General features: G+C 44.1%; 1 protein-coding gene across 3 annotated transcripts in view; it reads right to left on the bottom strand.

The window, feature by feature from the left end:
• Positions 1–25,692, bottom strand: part of cux2b (cut-like homeobox 2b) — a 74,195-nt gene that overhangs the window by 7,812 nt on the left and 40,691 nt on the right. For all 3 annotated transcript variants that reach the window (XM_028415031.1, XM_028415033.1, XM_028415032.1), the window contains exons 4-15: positions 15,438–15,516; positions 7,003–7,143; positions 6,707–6,860; positions 6,336–6,415; positions 5,912–5,978; positions 3,954–4,002; positions 3,165–3,269; positions 2,257–2,448; positions 2,113–2,171; positions 1,975–2,023; positions 1,660–1,759; positions 699–1,328 (exon numbers count right to left, since the gene is read on the bottom strand). In XM_028415031.1, coding sequence (XP_028270832.1) covers positions 699–1,328; positions 1,660–1,759; positions 1,975–2,023; positions 2,113–2,171; positions 2,257–2,448; positions 3,165–3,269; positions 3,954–4,002; positions 5,912–5,978; positions 6,336–6,415; positions 6,707–6,860; positions 7,003–7,143; positions 15,438–15,516 — 1,705 coding nt within the window. The remainder of the gene's footprint in view (positions 1–698; positions 1,329–1,659; positions 1,760–1,974; positions 2,024–2,112; positions 2,172–2,256; positions 2,449–3,164; positions 3,270–3,953; positions 4,003–5,911; positions 5,979–6,335; positions 6,416–6,706; positions 6,861–7,002; positions 7,144–15,437; positions 15,517–25,692) is intronic.

The following is a 25,692-nucleotide window of genomic DNA, read 5'->3' as shown; positions in this document are numbered from 1 at the left end:
CTGCCACAGAGGGTAACAGAAAGAGATAGAGATAGAGGGAGAGAGAGGAGAGAGGAGGGGGGTGAGTGGGATGGTTGATCAGAGAGCAGTTCCAAGGCTTTGCTTTTGACTGGTAGATCAATGGCAGCCTTTGAGCGCGTGCTGTCTGAGGTTGCAGTATACGGGAAGCTCAACTTTCAAAAGCTGCGAATCTAGGGAGAAAACAAAGTTTAAAAGTAACACTATAAACATGGCAGAGGAAGCCGCGAAGAAGTCAAGGATGAGGTCCAAGTAGATTAGAAGATTTTAAAATATACACAGGTCCAGAAGCTGAACCTCTCAAACAAAATGCCATGATTACATGTGCTCTAAAAACACCGGTACATTGTAGCTCCATAGACTTTTTTAACTATTGAGGGCTCAAAAAAAACTATAAATGGACTGAAAAAAGGTGCTGAGGACTATTTCAACTTGTGGAATAATATTCAAGCAGTACTTATTTTTGGACAATAATGGAACAGCAAGTTATAGGTTCATTGTTAGGGTTGGTCTTTTATGGACTTTTATCTGCTTTCATTGTGATAATAAATAAATGCAGTGGATGAAAATAGATGCCAGTTAAGTGCTTTTTTTCAACCCTATTACAGTTAAAAAGACAAGCTCCTTTAATGTATATAACAGTGTACACCCCAACTGAGTCAACTGCCTTTTTCTCTTACCTCTCTGGCGGACCTGGATGGTCCTAAGTGCCAGGATATTCTGTTCATCAGAGAGGAATTGCTTCATCTTAATAAACGGTTCTTTGCCTTTCACAGTCAGCTTCCTCCATGGTTTGGGTCTTGCCAGGATCTCACTGACCGAGCCCTGGGACAGGCCCAGCACATAGTGGCCAAACACACGCTGGCCGATGTTATGCTTCAGCAGCTGTTCTTTCACCTGGAAGGCGATCTCCGCAGTATCCAGTTGGTCCTCGTCTCCTGCAGTCGAGCTGCCGCTTTCTGACTGGTCGCTGGGCAGGCCAGCGTCAACACTGCCTGCCCCTACAGAACCTTGTGAGGCTGACATGAGGGCAACTTTGGCTGCATAGAGGGCGGTGGGGAAAGCCATGAGGCCGTCTTTTTTAAAGTGTGGAGAGAGGAGCTGCTTGTGAAAAATGTGGTCTCCAGATAGTCGGTCCCCGGAGCAAGGCGACACGGAGAAAGGACGGGGAAGATCATGGCTGGAGGAGGAGCCATCCAGAGTGGGGGGGCCGGGGCTAGGAGAGGCACGGCTGTCTGCCTGAGAAGAGGACGAGTGGGAACCGGGCGGCCTGCTCATCTCTCGACCTGCATCCTCAGAATGGTCATCATCTGGTGACAGAAGAGTTTGTATGACATACATGCATCTGCATTTAGCGACTGTCTGATTTAGCAATTGTCATTTATGTGATGTTTAATGAACTAAACTGCTTGCCTTCTTGCCCTGCAAGTTCAGACTATATCTGGCAGACTTTGTTTATGCACAGAGATTTAAGTCTGAAAAAAATTGACTACAAAATCGACTGAGTCTGACTAGTGTGTGCCAAGCAATCAGTGAACTATGGGCAGTTTTTAGAGGATGACAAAATTCCCTGCCTCTCAGAGCTGCAACAACTTTGTGTGCAAAACTATTTAAACTGTGAGATATAGACATTCATTTTACCATTGCTGTGCAATATTCGGGTCTTATCCACCAGGTACTTGTGAGAGGGAAGAAAGGCCTCCTTATCCAGCAAGAGAGCCTCTGCAGCCTTGGCAGAATCCTACACACACATTCATTTTCGATTAATCAATTACAGTGCCTGTCGATATCCTTATAATGGATGATGGATCACTGAAGCATTCAATGGCACTGCTGTAGTTTTTCTTCGCTGACACCAAGAGAACATTAAGAAGAAAGCAAAGGTCTACTTTGGTAAAAGGAAGATGTGTTTGCTGTTTGAACACTTTATCTTATAAATACACCCAGAAATCCTACCTGGGATGAGTTGCCATTTGCTGAAGCCAGTTTCATCACTTTCAGGATACTGCAGACAGACACAGACATGCAGATAAATGTATTTCTCGTAATCTGTATTAACAGGGGTAACAGTTAGTTCCAAATACCAATAGTCACCTAAGTTCAGTTTTAATCTCTTCATAGTCCATCTGGGATTGCAATTTAGCTTCTAATCTCTGAAACAGAAAACCAAAGATATTAACAAGAGACTCATCAATTATCATGCGAGGAGCAGAGGTCTTATGTGTCAGAGCCACTCACCTCAATAGCTTCAGTCTTATAGGCCAGCTGGCGTTCCAGCTCTAAGATCTGATTGGCTGAGGTCTCTTGAACTTCCTGTAGTGTGAACTGCAGCCGCTGAATATTTTCAAGAAGGCGGAGGATTTCACGGTCTTTAGCGAGCAAGGCGGCCTCCAGCTGAGAGGGCAGCATGTCGCCCTTCTCATTCTTGTCCTGACGATGAATGAGACAGGGACATGACCGCCAGTGAATCACAACATCCACAGTTGCTAGTATACAGCTCCAACCAGAAACCAGAGAAATGGTGGCTGATCACAGAAATTAACCCTCAGAACACCAACCAGTTTTGCAGTGTGTACCACTCTTGTCACATGTACAGTCACTGTGGGTCCATTTTTCATTGTAATATAAAGTTTAAAAAAAAAAAAAAAACTACATCAGCAACATAGTCATGGATAAAGGTAGAGAGAATTCAAACATGTCTTTTGTGCAATATAACAACAGTCAAAAGGAAAAAAAAACTTTAATCATTGACTGTACAGAAATTAAAACTGGAATCATCTGTGTGCACTGGAATATTTTCACGTGCACATAGGTGTAATATTTCTGTGTGTGAAGTGTTTGACAGTTTTTTGACATATCACATGTAAGGTGGTTATGACTCAATATCCTCATTTAAGCTTAAATATAAAATTTAAATTTCAAACCACAAATAATTCAGAAAAGTATTTTTTCTGTAGCATTAAAAAACATTTTGATTTGATACTTACAATATCAATATCAAACAGACATAGGTAACCATGCAGGAAATGATCTGCTAGTTATACTATACATTATTATATCTTTATAGATGCGTTACAGGTGTACAAACAACATGTAATGGAAGGACACCTACACTGCCTGACGTGGCTGTTAAAAAAATGTCTTACCTTGCTAGTGCCCTCTGCTGGACTGCAGCTCCCTGTGGTAGCACTCTGGCCATTGGCTAACTGCTCCTTTAGCCTCTCCACTTCCCTCTGAGCCATTTCTGCTCTCTGCACACGGACATGGTATCACAGCATTACAGTATTCATACACGAGCCACATCAATTGGCTAATGAGATGATCAAGGTGAGTGCAGATGTATAAATCAAAGGAGGCGCCCCTGTTCAGAAAAGTGGAGCGGAGTGAAAACCTAACCAGGGGCCTATAAGTGAACGAGTGTAGCCACCAGTTTATTCTGCTGAGGGGGCTGTTTAGTCAGCTCACTTTATTCCCCAAACTGTTTACCTGCTCTGTCACACACGGCCTGCTAATTAATGATTCATTTTGAGAACATTTATCTAGGAGCTGCTGGCAGAGAGCAGCAGAGTGAGAAAAACAGTGTGAGAGGGAAAAGCAGAGGTGAGAAGAAAGAAGCAGAAGAAAAGAAGTATCACCGGGATAGGAAGCAATCAAGGCAATGAGATAACTAAGAACCCCAGCGATCGGTGCTCCTGCATCAATCGCACACGGCAGTCTCCTGTTCTCTGCTGAGTGGAGCCATGCTGCCATAGTGCGCCCACCGACGGGGGCTCAGGTTTACACTCACTAATCACACGCTCAGGGGAGGGGAGGCAGAAGAGGGAGGGGGCACAGGACGGAGGGTGTCTAATTAAAGCCGAGGCTTGATTACAGGAGTGATTACCTTAACGAAGGAGCATCTCAATCAGAGAAGCACACAGGAAGGCTGTACTCACCTGGTTTGCTTTCTCAAGATTTGCCATGATGGCGTCGACCTCCTCTGCCCTGGAACACACAGACAGACAGACAGGCAGGCAGAGAAGGACGGGATTAGGAGATATTATAATTCAGACTCACAGATGTCAGGGGCCAAAATGCTGGCAAAAACACACTGTAATGTTATATATATATATATATGTTAATTATTATCTAAATGTACCTATAAACAAGATATCACTGACGCTCTGTTGGCTTTTCAATATAATTTTAAATCTCAGCCAGGATTTCTGAAAACATGTCATTATTATTCCCAATATTAAACACAATTTTAATTATTCCCTAATTAATCAAACACTAGAGAGTATAATAACTGATTATGAAAGTCTAATTTCTGTATAAAGATTAAACAGACTCTTCTGCAGGTCATTAAAAAATCTTAGATACTGAGAAACAATACCTCTATGCTCTCTGTGGCTGCTTCACTGAGAGGTGGCCAAGCGGCAAGTGGGCGCATATGTGATTTGTTTCCTCAGAACTCTTAAGACTGAACCCTGACTTGCCTCCATACATCTAACAATCAGAGTAGTCTAATTTAAACAGAAGCTCAGCAGGATTATTCATGAGGTTTGTTTGAACTTCAATAGTTTCATTTTGCACACATGGGAGCTGATTTTCAAAAGGTAGATAAGGATGAATTAACGAGGATGCTGTGATTGATTTAATTATGCACATAGGTTTCTCAAGTTTTGGGACACGGTAGTCCTTTTTTACTAAAGGAAAAAAAATGTTCAAAGGACATTTTAGACTTTTTAAATCCACATTAAACTCAGAACATTCAGCCAAACCTTCATTATCTGTCATCTTTGCACTAATCTGCTCCATTGTCTCACATCAAGGACTCAAGAAATAAACGTACAGTCCAGCAGTTCTTCTAGAGTAAAACATGAATTCAGATGCTGTCTGCAGATCATGCAGCCCTGGTTTTAGAAGGTCTTGGTCCTGTCCATGTCCTATCAATAAGGCCAGGATAGATGGCGCTCTGCTGACAGCAAACACTAACAGGTGTCAGCACCACGTTTAATGAACTTGTGCTGTACGGAAAATGTTTTGTATTGATTACCTGCTCGGCTACTCAAGTCGGAGCAGACAAATAGTCTTTCTTATCAACATTGAGGAAACAGTCAGTGAGAGTAATAGAGGCCAGCCTGGTGCTCAGAGGCTTGGGGTCAGGGAAGGGTAACTGCAGCTGAAGATCTGGGTTCAGTGATCCTGCTGGCAGCCCAGAGGAATGTGACCATGACATCACACACTGTATGCCAAACTATATGACGGAGATGGTCTTTCAAACTGCAGCTCTGTGCAAAAGGTAAGGCCAAACTGAAAATGTGTCCAATCCAACAAAATGGATGGCAGTAGGTCTAGAAACATCAGTTCAATTGTGCCATGGATTAAGCCTGGGAGAAAATCCATTAGCAGCGGCTGACTGTGCTCTGGAGCACAACCCAAACAAAGGAGTGTTTACTTTGAATGTCTATCGACATCCTTCATACAAGCTCAGATTCATTTCAGGCGTGCGGTGGATACATTGCGCTCAAAGACCAGGACAAGGTAGAGTGTTTTCTGAAGCAATCTTTAAATGGAGCAATTCTTCTTGAGGGCTGTCAAGGCCCAGCTGCCAGTGAAGGCAAACACAGACCTCTCTCATCGACCTGCATTAGTGGCTGAGTCACTCTCACTCTCCGCCTTTACAATGGCATTCCTCAGCTCTACACTGGGCATGAAGTTTATGTAGGCAAAATAAGAGCGGCTTCAGCGCTCCAAGCGCTACAAGAGGCACCAGTGAGGAAGGCCACAGTCATGGCAGTGTGTAAGCATCATGGTGCAGGATAGAGAGAGAGGGGGAAGATGGATGAGAGTTTGTCAGAAATATGTGGTAAAGTAAACATAAAATGCAAACTATGAGGCAGACTCTTACTTGTTTGTCATCTCCTGGTTGTATTTACATCTCAGTTCCAGCAGCTCTGTCTGTGCAGTATTCAAAGCTGGAGAGGGAGAAGTGAGATATCAACTTAAAAAAAAAAAACACACACATGAACTTTGACCTTCAAGCTCCAACTCATGGAGACATGGCTTCTCCACAATCAGAGCTTGTTTTTAAGTATAACCAGAGCAGAGAAAGAAAGAACTGAACAATGCTTTATCCTGGTGCATCTGATTAAAGTCAAATTAAGTTAGCAAAAATGTCCCAATTTTACATTTTATTCGTGTAAACAGTGCACCAGTGGGACAGAAGTGTTTCAGCAGGGGGCACCATACTGCAATTATACAAGTAGCGGCTCTTAAATGGACTGAAATTAAATTTAGCAGCTAACGTACATGCCAGTGTTTAAACCACTTACACGAATGCAGAACTTTGATCTTCTCCTCGGCCTCTGATAGCCTGTCAGCCAAACTAGCGTCAGTGCTCGCCTCCTCCTCCCTGAAAGAAGACACTCTGTCAGTTCCTGTGCTACATCATGACCACACATTTAAAGATACAATAACTCAGACTTGATGCCTTATGACAGAAATAAATATGCTAATCCCAAACTCCTGCTCCTCCCTTCCAGAGAGGAGGGTGTGTGTGCAGCAGTTCACAAAAACTTGAAATATTAAAACGTCATGATGTGTTTTTAGGAGAACTTTTGTGAGCTCACAGTTGTTCCATGTAGACAATCATGCACATGCACTGTATGTGCAGTGTTTATCATGGTTTTATGAAGGTCCTCACCCTCGGCCATCAGCTCTGTCCTGGCAGTTCTGCTGCGGGGAGCCCGGGGCCTCGGGAGCCGGTGTGCTGTTGGGGGTCATCAGGTCAGCTAGAGGGTTTGATTCTTCCGTCACTGCTGCTGCGTCTGAGACAGCTGAACCGTCCTCTGTGGGCTCTGTGTGGATCAGAAGCAAGTTTATTAAACGCAAACATCTTCAGACCGGGTGAATTTTATTGAACCATGTAGCACTTGTAGGTACGATATGCACTGTAGCAGTCACCAGACTGCTCCCAGATGTACATGATTTTGGCCTGACCTGTCTTTTCAAGGCACTCCAGGTGTTTCTTCCAGTGCCCGCTGATCTCTCGTACAAGGGCCTCGCTGTCTGGGGCCAAACTCTGAAGCTGCTGCAGCCGTTCCTCCAGGGAGTGCGAGGCCTCCAGCATGGGAGCCGGATCTGTTGGAAATAGACACAAACAAATCTCAGCAGAAAGAACTACTAAGATTCACATGCTACACACACTCCTACTTTTTCAAAAAAAGCAAAATAGCTGATTTATTCTGTGTGCTGCCTGTAAAGCACATTACAGAGTTTTCTGCATCGCAGTTTCAACAGAGGCAGACTATTCCACCGAGACCTGTTTCCAAAGAGTGACTCTTAGACTTTTCCCCCACTCAGTCGCCTTTGAAAATTTTCACAGGCTGGACCTAATGACACAAGTGCTGTTCCGACCCTTCACATGTACAAAAATCTGATCTAATGAGTCCTCACACATGCCGATGAATGGCAAAGAAGACAAAAAGATTACAATGAATATGTGTCAGACTTAAGTCCCAAGCACACACCTAGGCAAAGTGTAGAAAAAGTCTGCTCCTGAAAAGGGGGTTAAAAAAAAGCGGGATTCTTTAGCACAACAGAGGAGCTGTTTTGCAATGCATGCGCGGCAGCACCGGGCCCATGGGGCCAACTAGGAGGCTGTTTCTCAGCTAACAAGTCTCCTCTGTATCATTTGATCATTTAAATTATTATGCCAGGAATTCTCAGGAGGCAGCTCGGCACTCCACATCACAGGGCTGTTTTTAATCTTCCCCTTCCCTTTCTTCCCCTCCCGAAAAGTTCAACAGCTCAGAGAGAGAGAGCTGCTCCTGTTGTGTACCTGCCTGCCGAACACCAAAGGAGGTGACTTCTAGTGCCAAAGCACAGAGAAGGAAGCTCAGGGGAGCTCCTTGACAAGGGGGGAGGCAAGATGTAGAGCCACACGCACATGTACGCACTCACACACACACACACACACATATACACACACCGCAGCCCTTCAAAACTCTAAAAGAGGAGGAAAATTGCTGCTTTGCTGCACAAACTTTTCTCCCACAGCTTTCATCCACTCATCTTAGACTTCTGTGTGGAACCCAATTGGATCCCTTCTTCAGTATGGGCACTGACTGAAGTGACTTTTCATAAGAAGTTGGAGCCACAGACGTTTAAACTTTGCCAGATGCCACTGAGAGAATGCAAACTCGGAGACGGCAGGCCACAAAAATAAATGCTCATCAGAGAGCTGAAACTTCTGCAATGTGCAATTTGTTGAAATCCTGGTCACACATTGCAGCTCGCCATATCTGCATTTTCATCAGACAAACATTTTGGGCCATTTAATTGATTGAGCTATTTTTCCCAGGACCGTTTACAGTCAAACATTGTCTGCATTCATTGTTACACCAACTGTGGAGATATTGCATCAGTCACAAGGGACATCACTATTAAGAGCACAGCTCTTCTAAGACAAACAGGATGACTTAAAGCAGTGCTATTCCATCGACCCACTGTCACAGAAATCACTTTATCAGCCTCTTTCCCATATATCCTTTCAACTTTTAATGATCAAAGGACAGAGATTATAGTAAGGGATCTCTCACGCATGGACAAGCCAGGATTATCAATCATTGGCAAGGGAGTAAAGTAAAGTCAAATTTAAAGTGAAGGGATATAACTTAAGTCTGTATACAAAATTAACCCCCATCAAAGTGGAGCAGCAGGGATATTCTCCAAGGGCTCAGGATCTACAGTTACTGGAGCAGAGTCCAGAAAGACTGCTGATAACTTTGGAAAATAGAGCCACTAATTGATGGAGCTAATAAGAAGCGCTGGAGCTGCTTCTTAGAGCATGGTAAATCCACCGAATAAAACCTGGAGAGGAAGAGGAATCCAACACAACCCGAACAGTTCACATTCCTGTTAATCAAGAAATATACTGACAAGGCATTATGTACTCAAACCAGTCTCTGTGCAAACAAATGGCTCCATTTTTTAATTCATCCCTTATCTTAATTGTGGATGATTGGATGTCTGCTCTGAGGTCATGATAAGTGATTGGGCAACAGCAGCTCGTTTAAGCTAATAAATCACAGGATATTTAATGGATCATTTTCTCTGGTGGATACAGGTCCACTGAGAGGAGACATCTCTTTTTTCATTTCTCTCTCTTTGGAACTACACTAGGTCATCAAAATCTTTTGTTTTCTTTTTTAGCAATGTTGGAAGAGGCAGTAGATCTCACATATAACTAGAAAAACAGGTAGAGGTTTGAGTTGAGTAGACTTATGTTTTGCATGTATGCTCATACATTTCCTTTTGTTCCACAGTGATCATGCACTGTTACTGTGCAACCTATGGTGTGTGGGCGCTTGATGCAAAGCTATGTGCTAAAACTACATAAACAAGATCACCATGATTACAGTAAGGTCTGTCTAACAGCCAACAAAACTTGGCTGGACCTTTTTACTTTTTGCATCTCAGCTGTATTGATATTGAGTTTCATCACTTTGGCTGAGTGATAATGAGGTTGCCACCCTGCAGCTGCCTCCTTGTGGTCACTGCGTTGCTGTTTCTGTGGTATTGCACATTTCAAAGCAGGAGGCGGGGAGCAACACAATCCGAGTGAACCCTCAGTCTGCAGCCAGCCTGTCAGGAGCTAGGCAGGCTCAGGCAGACTGCAGGTGGCACCAGGGAGGAAGGATGAGGGTGCGCAGTTTCGGGAAGTGTGTGTGTGTCTAGGTGTGTGTCAGGGGGGTTCGGGTTGGGGGTTGGGGGGGGGGGGGTGGGCACGAGGCTGCGTGCGCCAAGACAAGCAGGTGTGTCGGGGCGGTCCGTCTTGGCCCTGTCAGCGATACACCATCATTAGGCGGTGTGGGCGCAGTAGGGTGCACCATTATGTCTCCCTGGGCCCTGTGTAATTACGCTCTGACATAATTAACCCAGCAAGCCCATTAGCCAAGCATTGGCTGGCTGAAGAGAAAAAAAAACGCTATAATTATTTGTTGTGCGCATGTTAATGAGGCCAGCTGTGTTCCCATCATACAACACGAACAAATTAATTTACAAGGCTGTGCTCCAAGGTTTTTTTCTTTTCATTCAAAACAGTCTTGTTTTTTTCCCCCTCTGAGTGGACTTCAAGGTCCATAAACACGCTCTGCCGCTGCTGCAACAAACAGTAAGACTGCTGTAATATTGTTGTCAAGGACCAAAACTAGGTTGACAGAACACTAAGTCTTTACTTTCACTTCACAGCAAATGTAAAGCGATATAACATGTGTAGAATACATTGCTGCATCTTTTCTTCTACCTGTCAAGGATTAGTTTCAATTATAAGAAACACTAGCTGCATTCAACATTCAAAAACATTCAAAAAATGACTTCTCTGTTTGTGGAGTATTTTAAACTCCAGTATTTGATATTCAGACGGCAAACTGAAGTCTCACTTTACCTTGATGTAGCATAAGGGGTGAGAAAAGACTAAAATAAAAAAAAAGATAGACGGGGTGTGAATATGATTGTGGGAAGCGGCAGGCTTTTGTGTGTGAACCAAACAAAGCTAAAAGAGAAACTTTTTAACCTGTTCTTTTTCGTTGCTGTTCCATGTCTTTGTTTGACAGACTGAAGGACGAAGAAGGAATGACATCAATACCAAGACATTTTAAAGCTCAGAACAAAGACTGGAGCCCAGGAACAAAGAATGGAGCTAGACAGCCTTTAAAATTAACACTGGATGCTGCAGCTGCAGTGACATCCAAACCAAACTTCGCCAAAAATTATATAAATATAAAAAACACCTACGTCCCTTTCTGATTTATTAGACCTGTTAGACGATTCACAATGAATTAACATCATTAAGTGCACCTGTCTATTGTCATTTTTGAATCCCACGGTTACATCTTATCTGCTCTCACAGACACTCAAAGACAGACATTCCTACACACACACACACACACACAGCTGCTGCCTTTTAAGAGCACACACTCTCCTGGTCCCTCTGGGGTCTCCTTCTCCACAGGGATCAGTTGGAGAGGCCCGGCTCTTTTATGAACATAATGCATTATTAAGCACCTCAAACATCTCCTGGGCCTTTGTTTATTACTGCTCTTATTAATCACTTGTGCATAATCTCATCCCGCCCAGAGAGCTTTCATTTTCCATCAGCTTTTATATGCCCTTATTTTCCAACAGACTGCCACAAATGCACAAGGCACTTCTCCTTCGCTCTCATCCTGACTGTAGGTACTCAGCAGCACAATTACAATAAAGCCAGCTCGCTGTGCCTTGCAGGCCTCTCATCCTGGTGCTTGCATTTGTATAGGGTGGGTTGAAGAAGGACAGCTATTCTTTATGCATTTGAATGACTCTGAATTACTAAGGTCAGTACGTTCTCTTCAGATAATCTCATAGCCGAGGGAAACATCTGATGGGAATATGTGAGGCACTTACAACCATCTCATAACACAAGACAACATGTGCCCTAATGTGACAAAAAGCTGCTTGTTCTGGTGCTCTCCTCCGCAGTTCCTGTGGTCACCACTAGCAAGCACTGTTGCCATAACATTTCCACTAACACACATACACACACCTCAGACATGCCGTAGGCCCATCGCACGCGCGCGCACGCACACACACACACACACACACACACATACACATTTAGAGGGGTGTATTCAGATCAGAATCTTCACAAAGTCTCAGTGAGCTCCCCGCTCAGATAAAAGGAGATGTGTTCTAAAGGAGAGGGGGAGCAGGGTGGATCCTGAGGGATGAGTGTGTGTACTGAGAGGAGGCGAGGAAGAGCAAACACCTGGAGCGTCAGTCTCAGGGCTACGCCCCTGGCGACAGGGCCTTGCTGCTCTCACAGAGGTGGCAACAAACGGCAACGTTCAAACGCCACTCGCACGCACATACACGCACACACACACAAACTCCAGGAGAGGAGAATGAGATGGCAAGGAGGAGAGGAAGAAAAAGACAGAAGAAGAAGTTAGACGCATCTCTGGGAACCCGATGAATTCAGGCAGAAGCTGCCACTGTTTTCAGTGTTCAGTGATCAGGACGTGTTTATGTGCGCTGATCAAAACCGTGCGGAGGTGATATAAACATTGTTAGGGAAACACTGTTAACAGGCCTCTTTCAAGCCCCAGACTGGGTAGGAGTTACAGTGCACAGCATGGGGAGATGTCACAGCCAAATCAAAATATAGAACGCTAATGAAACACTCCAATGGATTGACATCTCGGCTTAGGGGCCTCATGAAAGGAGGCAAAAAAATCACTTCAAACATTTGCATCAAGAAGTTATTTCTGTTCTGAATTTCCTGCAGTACTCCGGTTGCTATTAAACAACAGCCTAATATTATCACCCTCTCACAAACGTAATGGATATGTTATTTGTATTCAATAGTGGACATGGCAAAGTGGATAACTGATATGTGACCAGATGTTAATGATATCCAGATACAACAGGTCACATATTGAGCTGCTTCAGTGTGTGCCCCTCCCCCTCCTTCCCTTGTTCGCCTTTTGCATTCATTAACTCTGCCGTCGGCCCACTCTGATTGGACCGCGGCCTTAGTGTCGGCACACAAACGAGCACACACACACACACATTGAAGCTGAGGCACTTTTTAAATGAAATAATAGGAGGGAAAAACGTCCTGCAATGAATAGTAATAACTGCATTAAGATTAACGAGCATGGCGTGTAAAGAATAATTGCATCTGTCAAAAGATTAAAAATACATGAGCTGTAGCGTTTGTTGGGGGAATGGTGGGAAAGCTCACTGTTGTGTTTGAGGGGCAGAGAGAAATGAAGTGGGGCCACAGCCAAATGACTGTCCTCCAGTGTACCTGGAGTCATCCATTCTAGGGAGAGGTGGGCAGGAGAGGGGGGTGGGAGGGTGGGGATGTGACCTTGGACACCAGCGGCAAGATGTACAGTGACAAACAGGCACAGGAAGCTGTAGGCCCTCCTCACAGATGGCAGATACTGTAAGGGCCAAACACGCAAATACTCATTGCTCTCACTTCGGCTTGGCCACAGCCATGCTCCCATGGGGACACTGCCGAGGTAAAAACTTACCGGTATGTGAACAATTTCCTCTCAGGGCCACCTGAGCAAAAATTTTAGTTCCATTCATAGTATCATGTTGATGTCCAATTGCCACTGCTCTCTGTGTAAGCAGAGTGAGGGATTATGGGAGGCTACAAAAACATATGTTTGACACAGTAACCACAAGGCAGCATTCTGGCTGGCATCTGCATAGCACCAGCGCAGCCCTAATGCATAATATGGGTCATTGCTTCCTTTGCCAAATCGCAAAAACATCCTCTACAAACCTGTCTAAGAAGACAAGGCTCTGCTATAGTGTGTGTAAATTTTGTCATCAACAATGTTCAAGGGAACGTTTAAATTAGTTGTGCCCATGTAAAGGAGGACTGTCTACTGTGTGCTACTTTCTCTTTAAGGACTTGTTTCACACATTAACAGTAGATCAGCATCTACAGGCGAGTATGTTCTGCACTGACACACTTCCTTCTATCCTCAACGTTTAGCAATCCTAAATCCTAAATTCCAAATTTGAATCTCAGCCCAGCTGTCGCCATCTTGATATTACCTGACTCCATCTATGCAATGCAGCCACATCCTTTCATTATGAATAACTTAAAACCAATATAATCTAAGTGAGTGCTAACCACAGTTGGTCTGCATTGGCATTCTTTAAACAACACAGTTTAAAGAGTTAACAGTTTAATTGCCTAATTTAATATGTCTATTTCACTACAGGACAGGCTCAATGTTCTTTGTAATTATGTAGGAAAACAAACGTAGATATAACAGTACTGTGCATCCCTACACTGTACCGCTGTTGGGCGAGATATTTATTGGGTTTGAACATTAGATGTTTGGTATTTGGATTGATTTGAGCCTCTAGTGGACATTAGAGTAACTGCAGTTTTTGTCCGTCCAGGAAGTTTAAGCTTAAAGACTAAATGAGACATCATACATTTATTACCCATACATTGTATAGATTTCAGATGCTAAATATAGAAGATACCATGTGTACATAAGATTTATAGATTACATAGATTTAAAAATGATACAAATTATTAATTATAATCATGAAATGACTCATTCTTGAAGAAATAATATTGACTGCCTGATGATGTTTAATTATGACACCTCACTTTGTATGAGCTGCCATGATACAGTTTTCCTTTGTAACATGTAAGGAATGGAGGTAAGGGGATGACATGGCACCTGATGCAACCTGATATAGAAAGGTGCCTCAAAATAATGTCCACACACACTGTTAGTGAAGAGAACTATATATGTTGATGTTTTAATTACAATGGCTTTTGTGTTTATTTTTAAATCTTTGTTATTTAACATTACAACTCTTACTTGACTCTATTTTCTACTTGAGAGAGAGTTGTGACAAAGTATATCCCACAACACCCTCCTGGGCTTGAATTAAGGCCTTGATATAAAAGGTATAGGTCAGAAAATCAAACTGAATACATCTTCAAAGAACGGTATTTCTTATCAAGGAAATAACTCCATTCAATGTGTGTGTGTGTGTGTGCATGTGCATGCGTGTGCTGGTGCAATATCAAGAAGGGGACTTCAAGGAAAAATGGAGACCTTTAAAAGTCAGTTGCCGCCGTCGCTATTTCTCTGACGCAGACTTTTATCTTGTATTCATTGAATCTGTAAACAGCATTCTCTACTCCTGCCACAAGTGTTTCTCTGATCTAGACTGAGATTGGGCTGCGTTTTGCCGCCGTCTCCTGCAACAAAGAGCAATACAGTACATGTGCCCTGGCACTGAAATAACAACTGAATAAACACACTATGCCTTTCCTCCCATCTAACTTACTGTCTTTGTCCCTCTTTCCCTTTTCCCCCCATTGGCCTCATCAGGCCCCAATTCCACACGAAGCCAGACTTCAGTTGGGATTTTAATTGGCCCTCCACAATCAACAGCAAAGCTCCTCAAGGATGTGTTCGCTTCTCAGCCAGGCTACACTCAAGGACCAGTGCTGGGTTTTGAAGTGGCCTCACGCAGAGTTTTGGAAACCACTCTGAGAGCACAGACTTTGAAAAATAGATAAGAGCCACAGGGTATAGGGTTTTATGTATCATATATCCATGTTCTACTGCACAGTATCTATCTATAGCAAGAAAATTACTTTTTTTAGTTGTGCATGATCCTTTATATATACATGATATGTCTCGGTGTGTCTCATCCAGTGATAGTGATGGGTTTGATAGGGAATTGATCTCTGGGGAGTGATCTTCGAAGGGAGAAAGATAATTCTAGAAGTAACGTTTGGTGTTTATGCTGCTGCTGCTGCTGCTGCTTCTGCTGCTGCTGCTGCTTTTGTTGTTGTTTGTGAAGATGCACATCTCAGGTCTTGGTGGGAGACTCACCTGGGGCCTCGATAAGCTGTTTGTAGATTCCCAGGAACGCAGACTCTGCCTCCTTACTGCGCTTGTTCAGAGCAACCACCTGCAGGGGAGAAGATGCCATTAAGGTAAACATGGAGTGATAGAATCCTGGCATAATGCACAGAATATTTACATTGCAGGCCTTTTACACAGAGCAGAAAACACTCATAATAAATAAACAGTAACAAGAGCAAAGGTCGACTTCAAGCATCCGGCTTATAAATCTGACAAACACTCTTTGTATGTGTGACAGGGAAATACTGCGACCTTAGAAATAAACGAATCCATGAGTTTGTACTCCACATAAGCAGAGAAACAAGGCGTAAACTATGATGATATGCTCTCTGTTTCACTGCCAAGCTGTTGCATGTTGCGAGGTGACATTTGGCCTGTTAAATGTAGGTGCCGGTGTGTGCGAGGACGCTCGCCAGTGGCCTCCATCACCAGCAGCACTCAGCACCTGCTATCCTCAACTCGGCGGGTGATGCAAACCAATTAACGATTCATTAGGAGGGACAAAGAAACAGAATTAGCCGCCACCTGGCCCCATGGAGAGGGCACCTGCACTAGTGGGTATGTGGGTTACCCTGCTCCCAGCTCCCACTAAGACCTCAGGCCTGTTTGTGAGTCAGAGGACGCACGGCGGCTGCCACTCCACGTCCTCTGTTCTGCTGTGGTAAATCAGATCAGCCTCATCCAAACGACCCCCCACTCCAAGAGCAGACGGAATTCAAATTATTGTCATCTATTGTCTATGTCATTTCTGTCACTGTTGATTACAGCCTCTGTCGGATCGGCTCAATGGACTCCACATCAGAGGGTCAAGTGTGCGGTATGGCTGCTCCTCATTGGTATGGCTGCACTTGAAAAACATTCATTTTGCAAAGGCTGAAAACACTTACGAGAATGGCGGCAGTGTGTTGGGGCTGTTTAGTGGGGTTATAAATAAGGTGTGTGGAAAATAGCTAGGGACGGAGAGCCTTTGATTTACTGGAAATGGCTGGTGTCCTCCCCGGGGAGGCATAACGACAGCATCATGTTTAAAGAAATATCATAAAGATCAAGCAAATCCCCCCCATCACTCCCACTTGGAGCAGCTCAGAGGAGTTCATGGAAAATGGAAAAGGCTGGAGCCAATCAATACAGATGCAATAGTCTGCAGCTTTCAGCCAGCTCCCTGCTCCACTATGGTGCTGTTTCACTCAGCTCTACCCTAGTTTAACCCTTCATCTGCACCCCCCAACCCTACCTCTACTCTTCTTCCAGGAGATGACACTAATGTTGGTTCACAAACACTGAAAATATGTGAGGCACACTGACACCACGTGGGTTATGGGTACATCAACAACTTGTGTTGCTACAGCTAAGATGTATTTTATTCCGAAGACATTTTTTGTATTTGCTTCTTTTTTTGCCTCTTTTTTGCCTCTTCAGTATGAACAAACCACCAATAGTGGGCAGCAGTGGCGCAGTGGTATAGCAGGGTTGTCCCGTAACCGGTGGTGGTTCGATCCCAACTCCTCCCTAGTCACTGTTGTGTGTCTTTGGGCAAGACACTTTACCTGCATAGCCTCTAGTGCACTCACTGGCGTATGGTGCTCTTTGCTGGGCTGCCTTGAGCGATTTCCCCATTGTGGGACTAATAAAGGTTTCAATTATTATTAGCACTTTGTGAACCCAAGACAAACTATGACCAACATAAGCTTAACCCCTCAACTACATGACCACTACAGCAGGGCGACTCAACCCACCCCACTACTCATCAGCTGTTCTCCTGACACTCACTAGCAGGCCTGCTTTCCACTGAAGCAAAAATATCAAATGAGGCTCCCAATTGCATTATGTAAAAAGGAGTTGAGATCTTGCAATGGGGACAACAATGGGGCTCCATCTTCCACAGATGTGCAAGGTGTCCTGGCCCTCCATCATTCTTTAACAAGAGAACACGGAGATTACCTCCACAATCACACCATTAACCTGCCTACAGACACCAGCAGCGACATCAATCACATCGCCTGTCTGAAGCTTTCTCATGTTAGCGCCCACTCTGCGTATAACGCCCCCCCCCCCCAAAAACCCGCCTTTGCTATCATCAAAGCACTTTGAGGTGTCGTGCATAATGCTGGCTGATCATAGTCATCTCCATGTCAATGTTTTGGGCCAAAAGTTTCATATGAGCAGATAAGGCTGCTGTACAGAGAGATACAACGTGAGGTTGGACGACAAACCAGCAAATCTCTTCTCTTTTGGCTCACAGTGCATTCTTTGTTTTCACCAGTTTTGTGATAAAGGATATGGCTACCGAGGGAATGGGCTTGGCCGCAGGTTGATTTTACAAGCAGAAGTAAAGCCTGGGGCAGAGCAGCAAGAGAGAGACAAAGGAAACCTGTTAGCGCTCCTCCATAACTCTTCACGTAGCTACAGAGTGGGCAGAGCACAGCCTCTGGGACAAGGCTGCTGGGAAATACTTACTGATAAGCCTTTGAGAATACTTACAGTACCCACTAGTGAGTCTCTGCATGTGTGTGTGTGTGTATGTTAGAGGAAGAGAGGCTAGCATGTGCTGAGGATAGAGAAATACATGGAGGAAAGAGAGAAGAAATCTAGAATGAGGTAGAAGAAGCAGAGTGAAGGGCTACTGAGCGACGTACACAGACAGAAACAGAGACAACGAATAAGAGAGGTTCCCATAAAGAGCGCAATTAGCAATTATGCAGTCATCAATTACAATTATCACAACTGGTGATTATGCAATTATCACTCTAAATCATCGTTTTCCCCCTCTGCCTTACCAGTTTGCCACCCCCTGTGATTTGGTTGTTTGAGGATGGGTTGTGATGATGCAGGTGATTAGAGTGTGCGACAATGATGGGGGTGTTGGGCGGGCGTCAAAAAGGATCTTGCACTGGGTGTATGTGTGCAAATAATTGTGTGAAAGCTTGGGGCATGTCTGCATATGCATCTGTATCTGGGTAGCATGTGATTTAATTCAATTCTCTGCGTGTGTGTGTGTGCATGCAGAGTGCATGGATACACCTCTTCCATCTCAAGGTGAATGTGGTCGGTGCTGTGGGTGGTTTGGGGACAGCAAATGTATGGTTCCACAGTCCCTGAGGCCTCTAAATTACCTGTCATCTTCCCCATGATGCAAAGGTCAGTGCACAATCATAGGGAGTCCATCCTACTGCGCTGCTCACTGAGCGCCAGTCCAGCCCACAGGCTGACAGGATGTCACAACAACCCCAGTCCTACTCCATGCTTATTAGAACAAAACAGTGGGAAGCCCACTACCACAACAACACCACTTGTCACAAGAACCTTCTAGAACAATCCTCTGGATTTCTGACAATTGTTCAGTCCCTGCAGTTACTATAAGTGTAAGGACAATGTGCGATTCAAAGACATAATATTTTTATCCAGTTAATCAATTAAAATCACATTTTATCAATTAAAATTATTATTATTATTATTATTATTATTATAAAATAGATGTTGCACCACCATTGTTCCTACAGTAGCCTAGAATGGACAAACCAAACACTGACTCTAGAGAGTGTCAGCCACAGCAAATTGTCCTTTAAAATACAGAGGTACCACTTCACCACTAGATGCCACTACTCCCTACACACTAGTCCTTTAATCTAAATCCATTCCTAGTGTATTTTATTTTTCAGCAAAATAATAATCAGAAGTACAATGGTATGTTATTTAACTGTGTGTATTTCCTTCAGGCTAAATAATTCAGACCAAGGCTGTATCATTAATATATCAAATGTTTTTTGTTGGAAAATTGAATCTTTAGCTTTGAAAGATTAGAAAATTGTAGAAAAATATAATCCCAACATGATTTTTTTAAACAAATATATCAACTGACAACATAGCTTTGATCCTTTATAAAACATTGTTTATATTTTGGTCTAAAATCAATTTTTTTTCTTATGTAAAACGTTCTGCTAAATACTGCTTTATAATATTTATGAATTTTCCAAAATGTAAAAGTTTCAGATCTGATATTAAGGTGAAATTAAGAGTTAGGCCTCAGGAATGTTTTTCTTGCTTCAACATTTGGCCGTTTCAACATTATATAAACAAATCAAGAGCAGAAGTCTTTGAGTAACCTGCTTTTATGTTATATGTATGTTAAAAAAAACAAATGCAGAACTATAATTTTCCCTTCAGGAGCAGGAAAAGATCATATTTTAGCTGAGCCACCCAGTACTTGTGTACCTGTCATGCTGACGTTTGTTTTGCTTTGAGTGTAGGTTCACAGAAGGGAAAACAGAAATGAGTTGGTGAGGAGTGACCAATGAGTGGGCGGAGAGCAAGGTAAACAGTATTGCAATACAGTGTAGATGGTGAGAGACCCGTGTACACCTACATGTGTACACACACACACACAGATGCATACAAATGCACACATCAAGATGCTCTCACGCAGATGCACAACTGCACACAAACTGTGTTTGAGGGCAGATTTAATCGTGGTGACACCCATCTCGGAGCGGTGGTGGCAGCATGGCGGTGGCTGTGGCCGTCTTTGGGTGCCCGATGAGATGAGCAGTCAGAGCACTGACACACATCTCGTCGCCATGTCAATTCCAATCAGCAGTGCCTGTCAGTCAATGCGCTGTGCTCACAACAGACTGACGCCACCACCACTCAGCTACTGCAGAGATGCCGCCTCAGCTAAATAAATGGCCAAAGCTGACCACACCAATATTCTTTTGAACCACTTATCTGCTTCTCATGTGAATACACACTGCAACAATGCAGTGACAAATTCAAAGTGAAAATACCACTTCATTCATGGGAGCCTGGAAACATAGCCTGATGGAATAGGCTCCCTGTATTTGACACACAATGAATGGAACTAGAGGCAAACCTTGCAGGGTAAACCCTGCTAATCTACCAATAATGTGGGAAGGACACAAATGCTGTCGTCTTGGCCAATTTTAGCATTTCTAGTGGAATTTTATCAATTAGAGTGAAAAAAGGAGAAATAAGGCACATTCGATTGTTTATGTAATGCTTTATTTAAGTGTATATTTTCTGGCTCGTGGCAATAAAAATACGACAGAATGAAGTAATTGTACTGATTACAAGCTGGCAGGAGCTGTTGTGAACAGCCCCACTGGTTATCGTGAGCACCAAAAGGAACAGGGCAGCACTTCCAGAGACTTCACAGTACTCCCACATCCAGTGTGAACTCTGCGTAAGGAGCCAAATCAGATTACTAGAGAGGAAGATAGATGAGTTTGAATCTGAATTCCTGCATGGCAGTCATTTTTGCGGTTGTTTAAATTCTTCACTTCTTCACCATGCTATAAGACAGACGTCCCTCCTCTAGGGACACCACCATGTTTTCACTGACATCCTTCTGTATACAAGCCTTTGAGGCTGAGGTAGCAGATGACTGCACAATCTTTCTCCATTATCACTCACAAGAGTTGAAATACACATGCAGGTAATGAGAGTTAAAGACAGAATAATAAGGTCATGAACTTATCAATCACCCTCTATGTTGTTTTTACAACTATGACTGCATTAGTAGTTAGACTGTACAGCCTGATATTTCAGTCTGGACCTAAGTGCATCAACAAACATACATACATATCAAAAGTGACCGACATTCTTATTCCTATAGTCGTGCTGCACGGCTACAAACGCACTTTAAGATATATGATGTAATATGATGTTTCACTTGAATATGAGACGAAAAAAAATGAGAGAGACCTCAGGTCAATGCCCCAGTGGAGAGCGCCGATAATGACCCAGGCTGAGAGAGACAGAGCAGATCTCAACAGATCAAGGTGGAGCTGACGTAATCCCGACGGACGTAGCACATGGAGCTGCATGAGAGACAGAACATGGCACAACATAAAACTGAGATCAAAGGGCCTGCTGTCTCCAGCACGCAGCAGGTGCCTTCTGGGTCCCCCTCACCATCAACAGGCGGCAGAACCACCACATTACCCACCCTCTCAACAAAATTCAAAAGCACCAGCCTCTGTGCTAGCACCTCAAAGTCACAGCAAAGTCAAAGTCAAGAGCCGGTGAGAGACAAACGGAGAGAAGAAAACAAATCTTTTCTGAACGTCTTTGTAGTTCAAAAGACAGGAGTTGTCATTTTCTTTGAGCTTACTCTTTCAAACGTTTCATGCAGAGAATGACCTAAACCTTCAGGAAAGAGTGTCTGCCGAATGTATCTATCATGGCATGATGGGAGGGAGTGCTGAGGGTGAGATGAAGGCACCAGTTGATGTGCTGAAAGGGAGGGCTGCGAAAAGTAGTAATGAGTGCACCTGGACTAGATTTCAGTGCTGGGAGAACTGTTAAGAGGAGAGAAGAGAGGAGAAGTGTAGGTAAGGGCTAATTATAAAAATAAAGTGCCCCCATTATCCCCGTGCTGTACTGCCCTGGTGAACAAAGCTACAACAGATGGGGTGTCATGGGTAACTGTGCCAATGTGAGCCAAAGCCCTGGAGTGGATGGACCCTGGCAGGCCGCTGGTGAAGCAGCTCTGGCGAGGGGGAGGCACAGCTGCATATCTCGCCCTCAGACACATGTTGACAGTGTTTCTCTAGGCCTGCCTACACTAGTCAAGGTGAGACAGCATGACACGGGGGGGAGAGAGAAGGAGAGAGAGCGCTGCACTATGATGGATAGCGCTCTCTATCCACCTCTCCTCTCTCTCCCTCTTAGAAGGCTGGTGACTTTCCAGTGAGGCAATTATCATTGCGGAATGCATAATAGCCTAATTAATTACAGGTGTCAGCGCTGCCTTTGTTTCAGCATGGAGGAACATCATGCCAAAGCCGCATCCGCTAAAAAGAACAGCACTGATGAACGAGCTTAAACCACAGCTAGAAGAGTGCAGCTGACGGAGGAATGAATGCTGTGGAGATGACTTGAAGTCTGCCAAACAACCCTACGTCTGCTGCTAACAGAAGATGGATTAGAAACACATGGTGCAGAAATTAGGTCTATTATTTGCTTGATAAATCTGCTGTTGTCAATCGCAGCGCTCCGAGGAAGATCTCACGTAGGCCCTGTGCAGCACGGATCTGTGGCTAATTTGGTTCCAAGTAAAGGAGACCAGCGCGGCGTTGGTGGCAACACTATCAACAATCAAACTGCAACCTTCCTCGCTCAGCGTTCCCGACAAACACGGCATATCATTTGTCCTGTCAGATTTGCCGATTTCATTTGTTGTAGTGAGAAAGCCGGGAAGCAAGACAATTGGCAACAAAAACAGAAACAGGACCTGGGATGTGGAGAAATGAATGATGGGGCGGCTAGGGAGGAGAGACGGCGCAGAGATTTGTGTTATTCTCCTCCTCAGCTAAATACAAGCCTACACTGGTGCAGACCCTAATAGGACGTCACATTTACTGTGTGTGTACTCTATAGCATGTGTGTCTTTTCTACGGGGGGGTCGTGGTGGTAGGCTGATAATCCCTCCACTCCCTCCAGCAGTGGGGGCTCATTGTAGAGTACATTGAGTCTAATAGGAGCGGGCGCTGCAGTTGTATGCGGCTCTTTTCTGCTCCCACAGTGAGAAGAGTTTTACATAATTAATGACTGTTGATGTTTCCCAGGTAGTCGCCCGGCAAATTCACTCCAGACTCGGCTGCCACTGTCGTTGGTTCCACAGAGAATGAGCGACACTAGAACAGACAGCTTACATTACAGGCATAAATAAGGCAATTTTGTACAGTGTCTTCAGACATTACTGTGAGGAGGGTTCAGGGCCAATGATTTGACTTGCTTCAGAGAAATGCACAGAAAGAGCTTTTCTATGTCTCTGAGTCTACAGAGAATTTGCGCTTGATGCGAGTAAAACTGCTTCCTTTAGTGTTTTTATAATTCTGTATGCTGTTAGAGATGCACAGATGAAGAGGCGCCTTTTCAAGATAACAGTTGACGGCTCCAGACGGATGATCATTCACGTCTGCATGAATCAGTCTAATCTGAATGTCGATCTTAATACATGTGCGCCTGGTGGTCTGGGTTTGTATGCTGGAGACCACTGACAGTCTGGCGAGGCCCCGGGGCCCTCGCAGACATCGCTGGGAGGCAGTCCACATTTATACTGGAGCATGTTAAATTAAACATTTAAACACGACACCAAGGGAAGGCTATTTTTTACTGCTCTCTGCCCACTACTCATTATTAATTTGTAATAACCTTTAAGGCTTTTTGATGTCATACATATTTTACAGAGAGATATCACTCCCAGCCAAGACTGGAGAGGACCTGTCGATGACAGATCACTGAAGCTGCTATAATTAGGACTAGGTGAGGGTTAAGAGTGATCTTTGTATGTGCACTAGCTCACACTAATGCAGCAGTGTGATGACATGTCAACACCCAAAGATTAAAAAGTGCAGGGAGAAGAAAGAGGAGACCAGGCGACAGAGCTTGGAAGAGGAATTCCCCCCCCCAAAAAAAAATGTGGCCTGACCGTCATTTTAAAACCCTTTTAATGTATGCTCAGTGTGGAGGAGTTGTTTTTCCTGCTACACAAATCAGAAGAATGGTTAAACACTGGAGAGGGGGAGGTAAGGGGACACATTAACACCCCTCTCTCTGTCTCCTTCGTATTCCTCTGTTAGAGGGCTGGCCAAGACCCATCTTGCTCCGGCTCTGCTGGGAGGCCCTCCATGCCCGCTGGATGCCAGCCTAAAGCTCATGTACGCTGGTGCCAACACGCCACTAAAAGCTGTAAAACAAATGAGCTCTGTTTGGTTAATGTACACTGATTGACCTCTGCTGCCAGGCATTTGATGTCATGATTGTAATGACCGGCTTGCTGCCTGATCACTCATACACAATGTGACAGGCGTGAGGTGGCATTTCTATTTATGTGAATGAGAGCTAATCCGATGAGATGCCTATAGCAATAACACAATGTTGTTTTCAAATAGAATGTTTTAACAGCTTTTAATCATAAATTCCTATTTAAATTGAAGGTGACTAGAATTGCATTTGTGGTGTGGTATTGAGCAGAAACAGCTATTGTTCCACCTTTTGCATTTCTTTTATGCACTGGCTGCACATGTGGGCATCATAAACTTCTTCTTGGTAAAGAGGAAATGCATTATTTCCTCAAGTTTAAATGCACAAAGAAGGGGCTCTCACAAAGAATGCTACAGAATTTCTGTGTTCATTTTTGCTTCACAGTAAGGACTCATTTCATTCCATCACAGCAAAGCAGACGCTCAGGAGCGCTAAATCAATCCTAAACAGCCTCAGAAACAGGTCTTCTGCAAGCCTTATATATAGGACCTGACTTTAGTGCTTATCTATTGGATGCTGAGCGTTACATAACCCTCCATATGCTCAGAGTGTAGGACAATTCCGTGCGGGTTATAAATAAAGAAACCTGACGCACGGCTGCAGCCACTGTGATTTGGGCAAGTTCTCACATGGGATGTCATAGTTCTGCAGTGCTAGCCCCACTGCTATTTCAGGCTCTGCCTCATTAGAACATCCGCCGTGAGTGAACAAAATATATATATATATAAAACAGACTGTACAAAAGACATTTCATTAGGGAAGAGAAAGCATGAAGGGAGTGTTCAACCTCTCAGCAGCATTACTGTCTCGGCTAAAACTTTATGCATTTGCTACATTAGGTGGTCGTGACGACACAATCATAAACAGTGTGTGATAGCCGTGTATGCTACAGGGCTGAGATCTGTGTCACATGGTCCCACAAGGAAGAGGTGTGCAGGCCTTGTAGACAGGGGCACAACCTGCCACAATGACTGCAATTACCCCACATCGACTGCCTGCCACCGAGAGTGTGGTCATACATGTGTGTTTAAGTGCAATAGAGTAAAAGTGAGCGACAGGACATCCGATTATTCATTCATTCAAGTTTGAATTCTTGCATGAGGGGACAGGGGAAATACACATTATTGCATGACTGCCTTTACCTGTGATTGTGTGTGTGTTTGTGTGTGTCAGAGTGTGGCTTTGCGTGCCTGTGGAGGCCCCTCTCACACCACAGCAGCTGGCTAATTTAGTCAGGGAATAGCTGGCTGTCCTTCAGGTGAATGGACAGAGATTGGTCTCAATATGAGATGTAATAAAACAGGCCCATCACTGGATCTCACCGCACCTTCGGCTGTCCTTCACACGTCTCACCGGAAGAGAAGACACACCCACAAACACACACACGATTCATGTGTGTGTCCTGATATATATAAGGAGGCCTGTGAGGGTTTGATAT

The sequence above is a fragment of the Parambassis ranga genome, chromosome 9 (assembly GCF_900634625.1).
Source record: "Parambassis ranga chromosome 9, fParRan2.1, whole genome shotgun sequence".
Classification (NCBI taxonomy): Eukaryota; Metazoa; Chordata; class Actinopteri; family Ambassidae; genus Parambassis; species Parambassis ranga.
This window is presented reverse-complemented; position numbering and strand designations above follow the sequence as displayed.